The sequence below is a fragment of the Cucurbita moschata genome, unplaced genomic scaffold (genome assembly GCF_002738365.1).
Source record: "Cucurbita moschata cultivar Rifu unplaced genomic scaffold, Cmos_1.0 Cmo_Scf00002, whole genome shotgun sequence".
Classification (NCBI taxonomy): Eukaryota; Viridiplantae; Streptophyta; class Magnoliopsida; order Cucurbitales; family Cucurbitaceae; genus Cucurbita; species Cucurbita moschata.
In genome coordinates, this window is record NW_019268518.1 from 4,428,104 (window position 1) to 4,447,615 (window position 19,512).

Sequence of the window (19,512 nt, forward strand, 5' to 3'; positions counted from 1 at the left end):
CTCTGATACCATTTATAACAACTCAAGTCCACCGCTAGTAGATATTGTTTGCTTCCCCGTTACCCGTTACGTATCGCCGTAAACCTCACGGTTTTAAAAAGCGTCTAAGGGAGAGGTTTTCACACCGCTATAAAGAATGTTTCATTCCCCTCTCCAACCGACGTGGAATCCATCCCTTACGAGGCTCAACACTCATTCCTCTCTCCATTCAACGTGGGATCCCACATTTAATTTTTATGATTTAAGAAAGTTAGAATTTAGTCTCTATAGTTATAAATATTAGAATTAGTACGTACCAATACAACTTTTAAAAAGAACGTAAGCTTTCTTTACGCAAATAAGTTGATAAGTATTTTTTATAACAATATTATGATTACGAAAGTGAAACCTCTAAGAGTACATCGATGAAGATCGAACACACACGAAAAAGAACATAAGATTAAGCTGAATGATAATACAGGGTGACAAAAACAAGTGAAACAACATCTGTAATACGAGTTTGAATCAAAACTTGGAACATATACACAGAAGGGCAATGCTTTAAGCAGGAACGTTCTGAACAAAAATTACATACTCGATTCAATACCAACAAATAAATAAGCTATAGGATCAAGGCCCTGTGGTCTTAAGACCAGTAACTCTAGTTCGTCGAGACATTTTGTAGGACAGAACTGCAATTTGCTGATTTGTACAAGTCTGATCGGATCGTATTGAGTTATGATAAACCAAATTGTACGATGACACACGTAATGTTGTCGGTACTCCCTCGTGCATAAGCTTCTTGAATGAGTTTTCTTGAAGCCATTTCTGCATCTTGGATGTGTTGCACTAATGATACAGCTTCCTGCAAAGCACAAAACTTAGAAAATATTTAGTTTAACTTGAGCTTTCTGTTTGTAGATCCCTGTGGCTCCATTAAGAACAATTGGCCATAAGAGGGGAGAATCAGCTGGAGGACCTCCTTTTTTAGCTTCAAACCTTCGAAGATAAATGATTTCTAAAACAGTTTATGCATACGACAACTAATCACATGAAATAGCCATCATTTCTAGGAACATTAGGATTCGAAAGCTCGTTTAAATGTTGTATGACTTGAATAAATGTCTACCAAAACTAGAAAATTATAGTAGCTAGTTATGACACCAAGGTTAGCATAACTCAATTAGTCTAGACATATGGGATTAGAGGTACGAATCCCCAAACCTTAGTGTTGCTTAACTCAATTAGTCTAGACATATGGGATTAGAGGTACGAATCCCCAAACCTTAGTGTTGCTTAACTCAATTAGTCTAGACATATGGGATTAGAGGTACAAATCCCCAAACCTTAGTGTTGCTGACCTCAAGCATGGAATTGCATAATAGTAAACTCAGCTAATACCCTCAAAGACTTCTAAAGGGATAAGTTAATGGAAATCTTGTCACGTTGACTAATTTAGAGAATGATCATGGGTTTATACGTAAGGAATACATCTACGCTAGTACGAGGTCTTTTGGAGAAGCTCAAAGCAAAGTCACGAGAGCTTATGCTCAAAGTGGACAATATTATACCATTGTGGAGAATCGTTATTCCTAACAAATCTTATCCATTTTCAACTATCCTACGGGTTTTATTTTATTATTATTATTTTTTTTTTTTTTGTAGTTTGTGCCGCCCTGCCCCCTTTTCAGGAGGTTGTGGGGTAGTTGATTTCTAAGATTATGACAAGGAAGACGGGTGCGTGACAGACTATATCAGTCTCTTCTTTGGGTCAATTGATCAATAATGGAGAAAGCCAAACGACTTGAATCCTTCCAATCCCAGACAAGTATTCCCAGATTTAAGATCACCAAATAGCATTATCACATACTCAAAGGTCAAACTAAGAACAAATCTTATAAATGAATAATCAATCTCTCTAATAGAACAAGACAGAGAAAGTCAAAGTAATATAAAGAATCAATCACCTCATTTGATATGACATTCCAAAGTCCATCGCTTGCAATAATTATAAAGTCTACACTGGGGATTTCTTCTTCCTAATCAAATGAACGAAAATCAGTGTAGAGGGAGCGAGTAGAAATAGTGAAAGCAAAGTTCTCATACAAATTTACAGAAGATATAAAGAGCACAAGGAAAAGATAAATATTCAAAAAACAGAGCTATGGTTAACGGTTAAGAGTTTTAAAGATTGGAATGATAGATCATTAACACTAAACATATCGTGTCCTCAAATATGGTTGCCCATCTATATGATCATTAACACCGACATGCAACGTCAGCTAGTCTGAAACTATACAAGCAGCAGCCACACAAGATTTTGAAACAATGACCGCTTGGTTAATTCAAGGGTCATAGCATTTGCAAAATGCTCAGGATAAAGTTTCATTTACATTCGATGAACATATGTAAATTCAAAATAAAGAACAGAGTCGAATTGTACCGATGAGTCTCTTGTGCTTGACTGAATAAATGTATACTACGAGTTCATATAATAAAAGATAGCTTCCCCAACCTTAATTTCGGGATCAGCAACCACGTATCGTTTGAGTAGCTTATCTCCAAAGGCGCGTGAAACTGCTAGAATACCACCAACCCTCCAAGTTCCTGGATTAAGGTAAGCAACAAATTAAAGTTTCAATTCAAACTTTCATGATAAGTATGTTTCAACTAGTTGTTAAAGTTTGTTATGGAAATAATAATGGTCGATACAGATGGAATTACGTCCTTGTGGTTTGAAACTATAGGGAGCAAATTTGCAATTTAACCATGATAATGTTAGGATTCACATTTAATACTGGCTACAAATGAATGCAAAAAAAAGATCTCCAAAACAAGCTCCTAGATGCAGATAAAGTGTAGATCTTATTTTACCAGCCCAAAGAATGAAACCTCCAGCATCTTCAATCCTTCGCCGTTCATCTGATCGATCAGGCTTGTGATCAATAGAGAGGGGAATAGCTGCAACAAATAAGAAATGTTTCTGCATCTTAATAGCCCAAGAAATTGCAACATATCCTTTTGATTCCAACAAATCTTCATTTTCAATACTTCCGACTATTGACAGAAAAAAGAATAAGCAACCTGAACCAGCTCTAGACGCGACTACTCTCGAATCCCCAACATTAGCAACAAGGAGACGATCCCCTAACAGGACAGCAGTTGATGCAGTTGACCCAGCATCTTTCTGCTGACCTCTCTCTTCATTAATATAGTCTGCATCCGTCTGTCTAAAAACCTCAGCTGCAAAATAAGTATTTTCTTAGTTTATGCTCCACTAGCAAGGCAAAAAGAAAATATGAAATCATAGACACAAATTATAACTTCTTACTAATAGCTGTCTTTGTGTCTTTGATAAAGTCTGGATGGCTACTTAGGTTCTTGAAAAGATTGCGCTTAAGGTATTCAGCTGTTCTGGAACCTCCATGACCTAAGACATCACAGTGTCTATTAAACTGGAGAAAAGAACGAGCGTCCATGCATCACACTGGACGACTTGGGAATCTTATAAGGAGAGTTCTTAAATGAAGTGCATCAAGTTAAATGCTGTAAAATGATGACTTCGATATAGAAACAATTTTTAGAAGAACCCAGATGTAAATCAATCCTCTGATTCAATCTGGCAAGTAAATGATATAAAATTGCAAAGAAATACTAGCTCTTACCATCAAAAACACCAAAAAAAGCAACCATCTTCCCATCGACTTCAGAAATTCTAGTTTCATAGAAGTCCTCCATTGATGCCCTTTTACCCTTGAAACTAGAATAGCCATAGCTAAACTTTCCAGTATGGTTTCCATGGAGAAAACTGAGAGTACAAAAGAGAATATGATTAGATGTGCAAGTTTCACCTCTTCCAACACTTCACATTGTAATCAAATTACCAAAAGAAGAAAAAATTATTTTAGCCAAATGTCTCTTTTATGCTTATTAATTCCTTAAGATCAGGGAAACCATGAGGTTCATGGGAGCTAGATTTCAATTCTGCACAGAAATACAATATCGAACATCTAGATTCGCCTTGCAACCAAACCATCAATAGCATAGAACTAAAGAAGATTAAAGAAGCTAAATGATGAATGGCTGAAAAATCCATTCACAAGGGCAACTCAAAATCACACCCAAGAGATGATGAGCCCTTTGACCACCTTTAAGAACTCTGCCATTGCACATTGATTGCTTCAAGTTTCAAAAAAAAAAAAAAAGTGTCCAATGGAATCATATTGCGAAAGCAGGAAGTTAAACCAAAAACTCAGGTCCACCATCCATGCAATGGCAGGTAATCTGGACCACTCTTAACAGCAAAGTCTAGTACAAAAAGAACAGGTCAAATAAAAAAATCCATTAGTTTCTTCATTTCAACGCTCATTTACTGAAGCCAAAGGAACAATCCGCCTAGATATATACATCTCCCTCTACAAACAAGGAAAATTCCAAAAATGAACATAAAAATCTGTGACTCGGTGTCTGCATCCAGATATGGAATATCACGAGAATCATCAACACAATACAACCAGTAAGAAGCTTGAATAGACCAATCCAACGGTCCAACACCATAAACGATCCTTTAATAGGAACTAGATCAACAAACAAGGGCGGGAGAAGGAAGGAATAAAAAAGTCACAATCGAGAGATTAACAGCAGAAAACACCATTAAATTTATGCATGCACGATGAGAAGTCATGGCAGTGAATAAGAAAAAAATGAAAGACCTGATACCGCCGCCACTGAATAGAACGTTAGAATCCCTCGAGAACATTATAATTTCTGAAACTACCGGCGGCGGTGGAGAGGAAGATGGCTCAGGCGGTTGTAGAGTGGTCTCTTGATCGGCATCCCCAAGCGGGGGAGAAGAGGGAGAGGGTAGAGGAAACAGAGCTTCCTCCGTGGAAGAGTTGGACTTTGTAACGGCGGCGGTGGATGCTCCTACGGCTAGACGAGAGCAAAGAAAGAGAAATAGTCGATTTAGTTTAGTTGGGTAACGAAGTTTAGACCGAAGCTGCCCGACAACACCGTGGATATTTCTTATTTGGAAGTCTTTTCCTAATTCAAACAGAATACAAATAAAACCAGAAAATTAGTTTCTTAATTAATAAAAATACTATTCATTTTTCCATTTTTTTTTTTTTAAATACTTTTAATTTTCAATAAAATTTTACAAATACCTTTAAACTAAATTCAAAAATAAGTTTTTTTGGGGATAAAAATCATTAATATTTTATTTTTAAAAATATCATTAAATTTTCACCGTGTTTAAAAATATATTTCAATTTTTTTAAAGCTAAAAAAAATCTTTAAATTTGTTAAAATACTAAAACAATCTCTCAATTGGTTAAAAAAAACTAAACAAAATTAAATGGCATTTTAAATATATATATATATAAGAACTTTAAAAACCTTTAAATTTTTAGAATTTGTTTTATAAAAACGTGTGGATAATAGTTTACATACATATTTTGACAGTAAGAATTTTTCTGAACTTTTTTTTTATAAAAGTTGAGTGTTAATATTACTTTAAAAATATTATAGGTACTTTTTAAACGGGTATTAAATATATGGGTCTATTTTTAATTTTAAAAAATTTGAAGGATATTAATAAAAAAAATTTAAATTCAAATATATCTTTGTAAATAAAATATTAACGAATTGCATCTAAAACTAATAATAAAAATATTTTTAATTTTTTTAAAAAATAAAGATTTTATTTAAATTTTTGAAAATTAAAATGTATTTATAAGAGAAAATATAGAGTTAATATGTATTTTTATTAATTATTTCTTTCAAAACACCAATTTTCTATATAATTATAAGTAGATGAGAATCAGAATGCGTTCCTTTAATAGGAAAAATATATGTTTTCAATTTAATATTTATTGTTTTAACAATTTTCAACTTAATTCAAGATTAAAATTGATTAATAATAATTTTATATTATATAATACATAGTCATATTGGTGAAATTTTAGATGAAAAGAATGTCCTTTCATAAATTTGAATATTCATCCTTTAATTTTATAATTTTGCACTTTTTTTTTTTTTTCGAAAAAATAAATTTTTACTAGTTCACCAAATTGACTATAAAAACTATCCAAATCAAGAATCAAATAAGAGTTAAAAAAGTTGTACCGATAGTAAAATAAGCTAAACAGGAGTCAGACTCATAGGACATGCGCCTAGTGTCAGGGTCATGTTTATCCAAGATGTGTTGCCTATGACTGCATGCCGAATATCTCGGTCATGTTCGTCCATGATGTATTGTCCATAGTCGCATGCCAATTCTAAACCCCTTTTACATACTTTCATCTTAAATAGGTCTTTACTATTTCATGTTATGTCAATATGAGAGTGTATGACCAGTCACCAAAATCATGTCTACACTCGCTAAAATCCTCTCAAATGTACTAAGATGCGACTAGTCGTCAATTCTTTCTAGCTTGAGTTATATGATATTTTAAGCTCTGATGTACTTTCTTAACGTTACTTTCTTCAATTGTTTCAAATTGTTTTCAAATGTATTTCCTCACTCGGGTTTTCTAAAATATTTTTCACAAACATGATCCGAGTCTAGACCATACGCCAACATTGTCCACAAATTCCAAATTTCTCACAGCTGACTTGTTTGCTGGGTTAGAACAAGTGCCGCACAATCATAATTTTGTTGTCGTAAGAGTGCAATTGTGACATCGTGCGTGCTTCAGTTCAGTGTTTTTATGATATAAATTTTCATCCAACAACAGCCATTGGCGCAATGGCCACTATTATCAACAAACAAATTAAGGTTTACATTTAATACTTATCAAATTAGTGTATAATAAACGTTTTAAAGTACTTATGTAACAGTTCAAGCTCACCGTTAGTAGATATTGTCCTCTCTCGATTTTCACTTTTGGGTTCTCTCAAGGTTTTAAAATGTGTTTGGCATACCGTCCAGTGTTTGACTCTAATACTATTTGTAACAAAATATATCAGAGGCAGACAAGACACAAGGTAGTATGCCAGCAACAACATCAGACCCCATGCGATGGATTTACATGCGTATAGAAACCTCTCTCTAACAAATACATTGTAAAACCGTGAAACTAACGGCAATCCGTAATAGGTTAAAACAAACAATATCTAAGCTATAAAGTTAGGTTAGAAGTAGCACCGACAGCCTCCAAATGCTTAAATGACGATGTTTGATAAAGAAAAAAACAAACTTTATGAACTCGGGTTGAGGAATAAAAGAGCTGTTAGTTGTGTTCTTGATTAGGTAAGTGACAAAATTAAGGTCATGTTCTTCCCCACATCAACAAATAATTGGTGAGAGAATATACCAAAAAAAAAAAACTAAATTAATAAAAATATTTTATAATTTTTTAAAAAAATTAAAAAAAAGAAAAAAACCTTAAATTTTAAAATATCTCTCTACTCTTTTAAAAAATTATTACTAATATATGGACGAAAATTGTCTATCAATATCTCATAAATTATTTCACAATTAAACAAATCAAGAATGAAAATGTTATCCGACAGAGCTTTATAATTATTAACAAAATGGGTTTGAATTTTAGGGTTTCAAGAAACCGAAGAAGAATAAATTTACGAATTAATTATTAAGGTCGGAAGATTTTCTTAACTAAATCAAATAATTTTCGAACTTATCGCATTATATCTATATATTTAAAAGACTTTCATATATGAAATCAATAAGATATTACAATTAAATGGAGAAATTAAAATCTTGGGAGTTGGAGGGTTTTTGGGTAAAAGAAAAAAAGACACGACAGGATATACAAGAAAAATGTTGGAAGTTTAGATGTCGTTTTTTCACCACTTGTTTGGTTTTTGGTTATTGAAATTATGATGACAAAGAATAAATTAATCAAACAAAACCCTAAAAAGTCATCCACGACCCGAGACTTTTAACAATCAAAGCTTATCGGTTAAATATTCACGTCTCTTTCGATGTGGAATTTTCAATAGCAATAACCCATCTCGAGCGTATGAATATAATAACAATTAATTGAGGACTTAGATTATACCATTATCGAAATATATGTCGGAGATTTATTGATCTAATCGTACTACTCTGGAGTAAAGGAAGGAGTTAGCTTGAATAGATGAAGTTTGTTATAAGTTTCTTGCAACCATATTGATGGGCTGTCTCTAAATCTACTAATATCGATATCGACACTTTATACTAATGTCATATCTCTCAACCATCGAACCTAGAAGCTTCTATTACCTAATTTTATTACATCGATATCTCCATTCTTAAACTCGAGAGTATTAAGATTAAATCACTGATCAATCTGACATTACAATGGTTCAAACTCGAGATCTCGTGCTCTAATATCATGTCAGATTCTTAAATTATCAACCCGAAAATCTAACTTTATGGGTTATGATAAATTTAATCTTAGTAACATGCAAATACCTGTATCGGTAGATATCATGAGTATATACATATATACTCTCGTTAAATCATCATATCATGAGTATATACATATATACTCTCGTTAAATCATCATATATGCATTAAAATTGATCATTAGAGATAACAAAAGGAGGGTTTAATAAATTTGCCAAAGATACAACTACGTTTAATAATTTTTACAGAGGAAGATCAAATTATGTATAAGTAATTTGTTAGAAGAAATATATTTGATCTACGAAGAAACTCCGACTCCGAGGAAATCTATGAAAGGAACATCCTTGTCTGTAAGAGATTCATCTTCTTGTCGTTCTTGATCATGAAGAAGACGATGATGATAATGACGATGACGATCAGTGTTGGCGATGAAGTTCACAAATGCCAATTCTCTCTTGATCACTTCACTATTGCTACCAAACTCATAAACCCCAAAGGGAATTTTATGATTTGGATAGCAAACTCGAGCTGATGAGGGAGTTCTAAACTTATGATAAGTATCATGGAGAATGGAAATGTTATTATCGTTTGAACCTTTCAAGTAGTGTCTGAAATTCCATACCGTTCCATCTTTGTGGGAGTTTTGGAGTTCAAGGAAACTATTGTTGTTGTCGTTGATGTTGTAAGTACCTAAAGATTCTGTTTGGTTCCCGGGAAAGTTAAAAGCTGAAAATTCCTGGAAAGTTCTCTTGCTCCCACAAAGCTTGGATCGTTCTCTTTGTTTTCTAGCCATTATAACATGCCAATGATTCTTCACAGCGTTATCAGTTCGACCCGGAAATAATCTAGCTATAAGTGACCATTTGTTTCCATGTATTTGATGAGCCGCCAAAAGCCTTTCCTCTTCTTCTTCACTAAACGGCTTTCTAATAATTCTAGGATCGAGTTGATTAAACCATCTCAATCTACAGCTCTTTCCTAACAAAAATCCAAACAAAAAGTATATTAAATTAACATCAATACCGAACACGCAAAAACCCCATCAAAATTTATTGATTTACAAATGAAATCGAGATAGCAAATTCAAAATTGAACCCTTTTCAAAATAAAACATTTACGTTACACTAATTATCATCTCAAAGTTGATAGATCGTTCTCTCACTCTAAAACATCAGATGACTTCAATCGTTCGTTTCAATCACTACAAACGCAAATGAATTCATGATCGGTCGAAAGATTCGAGAAAAGAACCGAAACCCACCAAAGTTTTTGCAACTTGAATTGAGAATAAAAAAAAAAACAAATCAAAGATATGAGATCATGAGATCATGAGATGATAATTAAGTACCTGATCTTCCTTGAAGTTTTTGAGCAATCGAGTTCCAATTCTGGGCGCCATATTTGTCAACCAATTGACGAAGCTTTTCATCTTCAGCAGGCCTCCAATGGCCTCGTGAACAAGAAGACTTATACTCATAATCAACATGATGATCCAGGCCAGAGTCCTTCATCATCATCACCATCAACGATCTTAGAACCCTAGCTAATGGAGGAGAATATAAAACACATATAAGAAATTAATAGCAACACACAGTATTAAAGCAAAGTGGGGTTGGTTTAAGACACGGGTGTGGATAGCCAGTCACTTTTGTTGCTTTCACACGACATTCTTTTATATACCTTTATAATTTATAATCATAATTTCGTCCCAAAAACTTCAAAATAGTCACAATATTATCTCTCTCACGACTCTCCACAATGGTATGATATTGTCCACTTTGAGTATAAGCTCCTACTTTGGGTTGTCCCACCACATCTCGTACCTGTTGGGTGATGAAAGTCCCACATCGGCTAATTTAGGGAATGATCGAGAAGCCCAAAGCAAAGTCATGAGAGCTTATGCTCAAAGTGAACACTCTCCATTGGTATGAGGCCTTTCAGGGAATCCCAAAGCAATATCATACCATTATGGAGAGTCGTGTTCGTCTAACAGTACCAATTAAGATAGTATTCCTTGATTATAAACCCATGATCATTCCCTAAATTAGCGGATGTGACTTTCATCCAACAACAATAACGGTTCGAAATAAATTAAAAAATCTAGACTTTTCCAAATACCCATAAGATACGTACTTCAAACTAGGAGGAAAGCTTTCGGTTTTTAACTTAAAACGACATCTCTCCTAGTACAATAACTTGTTTCCTAGATACGTACTTAAGATATTTACCTTCTTTTTCAACCACATATCATAGTGTATAAATTGAACTTTGGATTATAATTCGTCCGTTGCTTGTTATTATAAGATCTCACGTCATCGCTCTAGCATACACGTTTTAAAACCGTGAGGTTGACACCGATACGTAACGAACGAATACGAATAATATCTACTAGTAGTGGGTTTCGGCTGTTACAGTTATTATTATTATTATTATTTTCATGCATGCGACTAAAATATGTGTCGCGATTTAATGTTCGTTGGTTGGAGGAATATGCATTTATATGGTTTAGGGTTGATATATTTTTGGTATGTCCATTAATAAAGCTCTTGGAGTCATGATGGCGCAGTTGTTTTTGACTATGTAGGCAGGTGCACACTTAAAATGGAGGCAATCTTTATTGAAACTTCAAATTACACCATCACCTTATTATTATTATTATATTGTTAAATCATGACGACATTTCAGCTTAAAATTAGAATTAACAACCTTAATTTAATAGAATATATATATATATATATATACACGAACTAAAACAGATAAGAGAGTCATATGTAAATATTCGTCGAAGAAGGTAAATTGCTCGTGTGAAAAAAAATTATCTTGCAGGTAGCATTTTTCGTATATAATTTCATTATTTAATCAATTAATGTCTAAGTGGTTTGCCAAATTATCGTTGACACTCTGAAAACGTCTCGGTACATAGTAAAACCATTATTTTTAGTTTATCTCCTAAGTTCAACGAACGTTATTAAATAATTTATTTCATTAGACATTTGTCAAAACTTATAAACTTCTAAAGAAACAAATATTGAAAGTGAAGTGTTTTTTACGTTTACACCGTGTTCTCTCATATACTAATAAATAATTAAACTCGAATAATTCTACGTCTTTGCTAGGTCAAGGACGGACCCTAATGAACATATATATGTAGCAAATTAAATAAACATGAACTATAAAATATAAGCTTCAGTATCGTTCGTTTATACGATCATACGACCAATTTTCTGACCTTCAAAATATATAAAAACGAGTAAATAACATTGTAGTAATTACGTATACGTCGAAGGATCAAGATAATATATATATATATATAAAAAGATGTGAAATGAATTGTAAGAAAGCACAGCTATAGGACTTGTTCTTATATGTTGACGTGTTATCCGACAAATGGCTGAAGTAACCCATAAGAATTAATTACTTATGTATTTAAATTTGCTTTTTTTATTTATTTTTTATTTTTTTCTGTTAAGAGTAAGCAACATTACAAGTATTAATTAATTCAAAAAAAAATAAACGAAATTATAATAAAGTTTCTTACTTAAATTTTAAATAGTTTATTTGATTTATATATTTTATGGTCAATATGAACACAGCTCAACCGATAGTTCACAAATATTCATTCTTTTATGGTCGTAGATTTGAATCGGCACACTCCAAGTTTGTTGATATATATATATATATATATATATATATAGGTATAAACACGTTAGATAAAGTGGTTGGTTAGTATTGTCTGGTTGATTACGATATATATTGTCAAATAAAATGTGTAAAGATTTGAATTGTTCTAATCTCGTGTTTTATTGAACGTTAGTTAATAGGAGATTAGATATCGAAATTAAGTTAATTAATTTGTGTGGGAGATAGTGACAATGTAGCTACTCGGGAGGGTTTTGCTTTTAAAAGAGATTTAAGTTGACATTATTTGGGTTGGATCGGGTCGGGTTGTGATAATTATTATCTAAAGATAAAAAATATGTAATAACCCACATTTTATTGTATGAAACATACTGTTGTTACATGAATGTATGATCCGACCGTTAGCAGACAGTAGTTCGAACGTAACAATAAAAATTATGAAAATTAACTTAAACACGTAGCATACTAAACTAATGGTTCGACTGTGGAAATTAAAGACAATCCCAGCTTAAAAATGGAAATCGCAAACTAACTTAAATGCGGAAAGAAGAATATCAAGAAACAACATCCATTTATGGCTTCCACAACAGAAGTCGTCATCCAACCGATGATTCTTTGTCTTTGCATAAAAAAAAATTATTATTTAAAAATACTCGATAAGTAATCTCGTATTATTAGGATTGAAAAATTCATTCACATACATGTATCGTGACTATGGAACCTAAATTCATTATTGTCCTTCAATTCTACGTACGTTTTCAGATATGATTAAATGTATAGTATTTTTCTACGCATGGTTCATGCACGTGTATAACAGTTCACTAAACAGGCTCGTTAATATACCTTCTAGACATGTATGAGCTATCGCACATTCATCCGAGCTTAGGTTTTAGGTATTCCAACAGTAAATGATGCTGGAAAATGTTAGATATTTATACAACAACCTCAAATTAAAAGGTCCAACGGCCAAATCAAGAAACCTGTCAACTACCAACTAACTAACTAACAGTTGCAAGTTTCAAACCAAAAAAAAAAAATCATCACGACCATGTCCCAAAACAGAACATAAAGGTGTATATATATATATATATATATAGTCGTAAGGCGTAATATTACTCATCAAGATGTCGTTTGTTCTGTTTCCAACTCTGCCTCCTATTTCAATACTAATTATTTTGGAAAACTCAATCATTGTCTCAATTTCCCAATGACTTCGTTTTTTAAAAAAAAAATCAATGCAACAACTTTATCAAGCTCAATCGAGATATTGATTCAGTGATTCGAGATGAGTGAGAAACTCAATGTAATAGCCTAAGTCCACCGCCCGTAGATATCATTTAGTTTAACTCGTTATGTATAGCCGTCAGCCTCAAGATTTTAAAGCGTATGTACTAGTGAGAGTTTTTCACACATTTGTAATAAATGTTTCGTTTCCCGACATGGGATCGGATGGAATCCGAGAGATATTTAATACTAGAGATTCACCCGAGAAAATATTGAGTGGAGCAAACAAAGAGTGCTTTTATATCCACAAATTTTACCAACAAGTGCCTTCATTTCACACCACAAACATTCCCAAAATATCCTTTTTTTTCTTTTTTTTTTTAATTTCTCCAAATTTCTTAAAACCCTAATTTCAAACTTCCCAAAAAAAAAGGAAAAAAAAAAAAAGAATCGCTTCGGTTTCCTCCATTCATAAAACGAACATAACAGCTCTCCCTGTTGCCCTAAAAGCTTTATCCATCTCCAATGGCGCTCGACAACTGTATACAACTGAGCACCGCCGCCGCCATGTATGGCACCACTTCCATCCCCAAATCTCACCCATTCTCATCCACTTTCCACCAAAAGCCAACTCTCTCCCTTCAACGCCTCAACAAATTCCCCACTTCCACTGCGCGATTCAAGTCCTTCTCTCCTTCCACCTCCGTCTCCACTTTCGGAAAGTCCCGCTCCGTCACCTGTAAAGCTCGCGGCGCCGTTGACGACGGTTAGTCACCCGATCTAATCTTCTCGGTATAAAAATTTTTGTTTACACAATCGAACATTCTCGTTTCTCCGCCTTCTAGGGTTTAGAAATTCGACTCTGTTTTTCTCGTAAATTGCAGTGAAAGAGGTTACAGAGTCGAGCTGGAATGAGTTGGTGGTGGAGAGTGAAAAGACGGTGCTGGTGGAATTTTGGGCGCCGTGGTGTGGACCGTGCAAGATGATTGAGCCAGTGATTAGGGAATTGGCGCAGGATTATGCAGGGAAAATCGTGTGTTTGAAGCTCAATACAGACGCCAGCCCAAATGTAGCCTCGAAATATGGGATTAGAAGCATTCCCACAGTTCTGTTCTTCAAGAATGGACAGAAGAGAGAGGGCGTCATTGGGGCTGTACCCAAATCCACCTTGTCCGCCTCCATTGATAAGTATCTCGAGGTTTGAAGAAATCCCATTCATTAGAGATGGTTTTCGAATCTTCTTCTTCCTCTTCTTGTTGTTGTTCATCTTGTATATGAATATCATCATCATGTTGTGTAAAAATTGGAAAACTCATAACCGTTTCATCAAGAATCTCTTCTTTAATTCTCTGTTGTAGTAGCGATGACTTGTTTGAGTTTGTGAATTTGTAACTTCTGTGCCCATTTTTTTCTTTCTTGGCGGAAATCTATTACCTGTTTATAGAATTGAGAAGAATCTGTGAAGAAGATAGAGCTAGTGGCCAAGATATGAGAACATTGCAGGGACCAAGTTGCTGAAGCTAAAAGAAAGTTAATGAAATTTTCTCTAATAATCATCAATGATCAAATTCAAGTTAAAATTTTGTTTATTTATCTCTTAAACTAAAAGAATATGTTAAAATTCTACAAAATTCATTGAAAATAACTTGAAAAAGCATAACAATTCATTACCTAAATTGAAGCTTTCCTTCACTTGGCCACTCAACTCAGGCAACCCATTTTTGGAATTCTTTCAAATGAACAAAATCCTTGAAGAATCGTGACAAAACCCAAAATGCTATGAAGAAATTAAATGATGAAAACTAATAATAAAAAAAGAAGGATACATTAGTGGGAAAACTATAGAAATAGACAGATTACATTTGAGAAATCACAGAAAACCTGCCCCTATTCACCATCCCCTGCCATCAGACTTTCCTTTTTCGTATAATATAAAAGCATATATATTGGTACAAAGTGTGAATCATTATGTCCCGCACCTGTGTTTGCCATTCTGTGCCTGCCTTTCTCTTGCAGGGCCATCGGCCACAAACTCTCACAATTGGAATGAATGCTGCAGAAGCAGCAGCTGAGATCATCAAGGCACCGATCCCTGTATGTCGATTCGTATATATAGCTTGCTTTTCTTCATGGGAATGGCTTCCAGTCGTATTGGAGATTACTTAAGCCGTTTACAGCTCCAAGTCCGCTTAGAAGGTGGTTTCCCAAATCCTGCTGTTGACCGTTCATGCTTTGTTCTAGAGCGAGCGACGCCATTCCTATTCGTCTGTTCATAATGGAGTTGTTTCCCATTGCATTTCTCATTCCATTAACCATGGCAGGCTGCCCAAGCCCACTCCCCATTGATCCATATCCACCTCCCATGCCTAAGCCACCGTTGGTTGTTCCGTTTCCCCCTATACAATTCCCCCCATTGTTGAGACCTGTATTGCCTGTAGGTAAGATCCCATTCACATTTTTCATATCATTGACCACCGAACCCATGCCAACCAGACTAGATGAGCCATTCATTTGATTGTTCATCATCATCTCTTGTAAGATCTTTTGTACGGAGGACTGTGTATCACTAGGATCAGCATCCCCAGATAAAGCAGATTGTTGCATAGAGATGTTTGCCGGAGAATTAGCAGTACTCATCTGATTGGAACTCTTTGCAGCTGTATGCGGTGGTTGCGAAGGATTGTTGGATGACGAGGGAGTTGGCGGCTGGAATGTAGAAGGGTTTGGTTGTGTAGGTGGAATCGTACTGGATGAACCCGGGGACGGAATCTGAACAGAACTTCCCCCATTTGAGTTACTAGGTTTAGCCATAGTGTTCTGCTGTCTGGAGTTCATAGAATTCTGGTGAAGAAGCCCGACAATGGTGCTTGCTGAGTTTGATGTCGAAGGTTGGTTGGCGTTGCTATTTACACTGGTCACACCATTGCTAGCTGAAATCTGCACTGCAGAAGCCTGAACAAAACTCTGATTATTATTTGGGCGCTGGGCTATGGATGATTGTTGTTGTTGCTGCTGCTGCTGCTCATCAGAACCTTGAGCTTGTGTTGTAAGCCCCGATGACGAACTAGACCTCCGAGGAAACTTGGCTAGACTATCTGGTTGATAATAAAAGAAGATAGATTCAATAATCTAAAGAAGAACTTGTTCTTTTAACACATTGACCATTTCTTATTAGAAAAATATATGATCTAAACAAAAGTGAGATCATTCGATCATTCACAGAGACCACAATCAGATGACAGTTGGAAAAATATCTGCTAATGATCCATAGCACATAAATATCAACAACAAACATATAATCTTTTCCAACTTTTTAGCTTTTATCTTGTTTCTGAAGCAAAACAGAGGACATAACCCACAGAAACTATACAAACTACGGTTAGGAAGCTTCAGATCCGTCCCCCTCCAAATCTCTCCCTCAATTAGATATGAAGGAGCCCTTGCATAACTTCAACAAAAGCTTCCTTTAATTCTCCATCATACCCTCAAGTTATCCCTTAATTATTTGACCAACGATCTAAAGTCACAACATAAAGCACCACAGGTTCAGACTTTAAATCAAAACACTAGAAGGACCACTAGACGGTCACTTGATCCTAAGAATTTGGCAGTAAAAACTGAATAGTGCATTTAATATTCTAAGAAAGGCATTATTATTTTGAACCTATGATCATAAAAGCGGTCTAGTTTCACAACTTGTTTCAATGATCATTAAGCCAACCCAGACTACTAAAATATGCTTCTTGCGCTAGAAAACTGTTTGTCATCTGTGGTAGCTTTTGCAGCAAAAACTGCAGTGTATTTAATATTCTAAGATAGGTATTATTGTTTTGAACCTAGAACCTCAAAGAGGTCTAGCTTTACAAATTGTTTCATTGATCGGTTGGCCAACCCAGGATAATTAAATATGCTTCTTGAGTTAGTAAACTGTTAGTATTGTGTGTGGCGTGCAGGCACGCGTAATAGATTATTAACGCAGCCTCCAAACTGCCCTTGAAAAGCTGCCAAAAGCTCATAAAACAATAGCATCAACAAGATCCTACTTACCCATTGGACCGATCCCTGTTTCTTTGCTGTAATCAATCAAGTCCTTCATGCTATTAACCACTTCGGATATCTGAAGAGCCAAAAGAAAAGCCACAAGGGGGAAAAGGTCAAAAAGTAAATATAAACATGTAAAAATGCTCCAGTTTTAGAGCGAGAGAAATGAATGACTGAAACACATCGATGAATCAATAGGTTACACTATATTCAATAAGCCATAAACAATTGAACATGAAAAGAAAAATATTCAAGAATGTATTCCAAAACTGAACACTACTGTACTTCAAATACAGAACCATCAACGCACAATCAATCAGATTTAACAAATATAGCAAATTCATACGCAGATGTGATATTATCACAAATTGGGTAACTAGTTCATATAATATAATAAAATTTAAATAATACTCCAACATAAACCAAAAGCACTTGTGATTTTCATGATCCATCCAAGAATTTAATTATTTGGACTTCAAAAGGCTGGCAAAAAAACGGGCTTCTGATATATGTGGAAAAAGAAATGGCTACTGGAGTTAAAAGATGAAGGTAAGGGAGTTTCATCTTCTGTAGAAGAATATCGAGTTATATAGGCAGGAGCATAGCACAATATTTGGATTGCAGAACAAGGTTAGAATGTTAACTAGGTGAATCCACAATGCCAGTGAAACTATGAAATTTAACCGTAAATACGTGGTTGAACCTTATGAGAAATTATGTTTAAGATCAACAAACCTAAGGAAACAAACCATTTAAAAGAAGGCACCCAATGTTAAACAATATGAGTTTTTAATCTCGCTGCCAAGGTAACTCGTGGAATATCACATCTTACTTAAGTAGGAGGCTACCAAGGCTTAAACTCATTCCCTCTAAGCCCTTTATTATTACATGGCCCTTCTTAACCACCATGGAAAATAATATTCAACTACGATGAAGTTATATTTACAAAAATATTACCCATCTAAAATACAATGAAGTCCAAATAATGGTAGGTAAACAAATTAATTATATGTCAAACATCTTCAATGCCCCAAGACTATAAAAAGTCAACCCAAACCTATATTCATAGGCAAAGAACCCTCATTTTTTAAGGACATGGAATAAATACCATGTCTATTAAAATAAAATTGATATTCATCTTTGACTTTTTTGACTCGTAATGACCACAAATTGATGTGAGTTATTTATTACCTGAAGACAACGTACATATCTCTTTGTATATCCCAAGTCATTTACCAGCGGAACTTCCAAGGCTTTAGCTAATTGTCGCGCTGAAGCCACAAACCTATGTGCAATTCATTAAGGGCTTCAATGAACTTCCAAAACATAATTAACTTCAAAACAAAGCACGTAAAAGTTGGTGTAAACCAATTGATATACTTCATGTATAAGAACGTGAATACTTGGTGTGTAGTTTACATATAACATCTCAGAGTCCGACCTTCTAAAGAGGACAGCATACACTACTATATAAGGCCGTTCATCTTATAGGTCTACCTAATATAAAAATCATGTCTTATTACATACAATTCTTTACAAACAAGGAATGAATGCCAAATAATTCCATTCTCACCGGTGAATGAATGATCAAAATAATTTGAGAATCACAACGCAAAAAAATTAGAAGACAAAGCAAAGGCCCTATAGAATTAGTAGTTGACAAGGAGTGAACTAAAAAAATTATGTTTACGGAAAAGACAAAGCAAAGGCCCTATAGAATTAGTAGTTGACAAGGAGTGAACTAAAAAAATTATGTTTACGGAAAAGACAAAGCAAATGCCTTATAGAATTAGAAGAAACAAATCATGATTCTAATGGATAGAATCAGAAGAAACAAATCATGATTCTAATGGAAACCACTGGCAACAAGCTATCCCTCATCGCAAAAGCAACACGTAAAAGCCCAAGGTCAGAAGAGTGAAAGAATGGCCTGAGAACATATTCATATTTCAGGATGCTATCAAAGAGTAAGCAAATCACACTAAAACTTTACACACAGGAAGAAGCAAACAGACAAAGTATTTGTCTAAAGAAACACACATGTTAAGAAGGACGTACATGTTACAATTATTTTGCAATTCAGGAGTTGATAAATTGGATGATGCGCTTTGAATGGCAGACTGGTACTTCTGAGCTGCTGCCCCAAGATGACTAACCTGCATTAAGACAGTAATAACTGTCAGTCACAAATTGACAGGCTATAATAGTGATTATTATAGATAACGTTACAAATAACCGGGTCAATTAATGTGGGATACTGTTTTTTTTTTTTTTTT

General features: G+C 34.4%; 4 protein-coding genes across 10 annotated transcripts in view; 1 reads left to right on the forward strand and 3 right to left on the reverse strand.

Moving 5' to 3' along the window:
• Nucleotides 1–405: 405 nt before the first annotated feature.
• LOC111455391 (probable protein phosphatase 2C 11) lies at nt 406–4,981 on the reverse strand. Its single transcript, XM_023097034.1, has 8 exons — nt 4,692–4,981; nt 3,645–3,787; nt 3,311–3,409; nt 3,064–3,222; nt 2,854–2,940; nt 2,495–2,586; nt 1,947–2,018; nt 406–844 (listed from the first exon to the last, which is right to left on the reverse strand). The coding sequence occupies exons 1-8, from the start codon at nt 4,736–4,738 to the stop codon at nt 716–718; spliced, it is 828 nt and encodes a 275-aa protein (XP_022952802.1). The 5' UTR covers nt 4,739–4,981; the 3' UTR covers nt 406–715.
• Nucleotides 4,982–8,533: 3,552 nt separating this feature from the next.
• On the reverse strand, nt 8,534–9,897 carry LOC111455382 (transcription factor MYB52-like). The gene is made up of 2 exons (XM_023097026.1): nt 9,681–9,897; nt 8,534–9,310 (listed from the first exon to the last, which is right to left on the reverse strand). Exons 1-2 carry the CDS (start codon nt 9,853–9,855, stop codon nt 8,631–8,633), a joined length of 855 nt encoding a protein of 284 aa, XP_022952794.1. The 5' UTR covers nt 9,856–9,897; the 3' UTR covers nt 8,534–8,630.
• A 3,715-nt stretch (nt 9,898–13,612) lies between these two features.
• LOC111457772 (thioredoxin-like) lies at nt 13,613–14,584 on the forward strand. Its single transcript, XM_023100171.1, has 2 exons — nt 13,613–13,961; nt 14,080–14,584. The coding sequence occupies exons 1-2, from the start codon at nt 13,721–13,723 to the stop codon at nt 14,397–14,399; spliced, it is 561 nt and encodes a 186-aa protein (XP_022955939.1). The 5' UTR covers nt 13,613–13,720; the 3' UTR covers nt 14,400–14,584.
• A 389-nt stretch (nt 14,585–14,973) lies between these two features.
• Nucleotides 14,974–19,512, reverse strand: part of LOC111457728 (transcriptional corepressor SEUSS-like) — an 8,220-nt gene continuing 3,681 nt past the window's right edge. For all 7 annotated transcript variants that reach the window (XM_023100152.1, XM_023100127.1, XM_023100143.1 and 4 more), the window contains 4 exons: nt 19,295–19,392; nt 18,428–18,521; nt 17,243–17,312; nt 14,974–16,290 (listed from right to left, as the gene is read on the reverse strand). In XM_023100152.1, the coding sequence (XP_022955920.1) occupies nt 15,323–16,290; nt 17,243–17,312; nt 18,428–18,521; nt 19,295–19,392 (1,230 nt within the window). In that variant the 3' untranslated portion in view covers nt 14,974–15,322. The remainder of the gene's footprint in view (nt 16,291–17,242; nt 17,313–18,427; nt 18,522–19,294; nt 19,393–19,512) is intronic.

What these genes read in the sequence shown, in the direction of transcription:
- LOC111455382 (XM_023097026.1), bottom strand. Translation starts at nt 9,855, where the DNA reads ATGGTGATGATGATGAAGGACTCTGGCCTGGATCATCATGTTGATTAT. An exon ending in AAAACTTCAAGGAAGATCAG is followed by an intron (nt 9,311 to 9,680) that starts GTACTTAATTAT and finishes GATTTTTGTTAG; the next exon opens with GAAAGAGCTGTAGATTGAGA.
- LOC111455391 (XM_023097034.1), bottom strand. Translation starts at nt 4,738, where the DNA reads ATGTTCTCGAGGGATTCTAACGTTCTATTCAGTGGCGGCGGTATCAG. An exon ending in TTTTTTTGGTGTTTTTGATG is followed by an intron (nt 3,410 to 3,644) that starts GTAAGAGCTAGT and finishes GTGATGTCTTAG; the next exon opens with GTCATGGAGGTTCCAGAACA. An exon ending in AGGTTTCATTCTTTGGGCTG is followed by an intron (nt 2,587 to 2,853) that starts GTAAAATAAGAT and finishes ACCTTAATCCAG; the next exon opens with GAACTTGGAGGGTTGGTGGT.
- LOC111457772 (XM_023100171.1), top strand. Translation starts at nt 13,721, where the DNA reads ATGGCGCTCGACAACTGTATACAACTGAGCACCGCCGCCGCCATGTAT. An exon ending in TCGCGGCGCCGTTGACGACG is followed by an intron (nt 13,962 to 14,079) that starts GTTAGTCACCCG and finishes CGTAAATTGCAG; the next exon opens with TGAAAGAGGTTACAGAGTCG.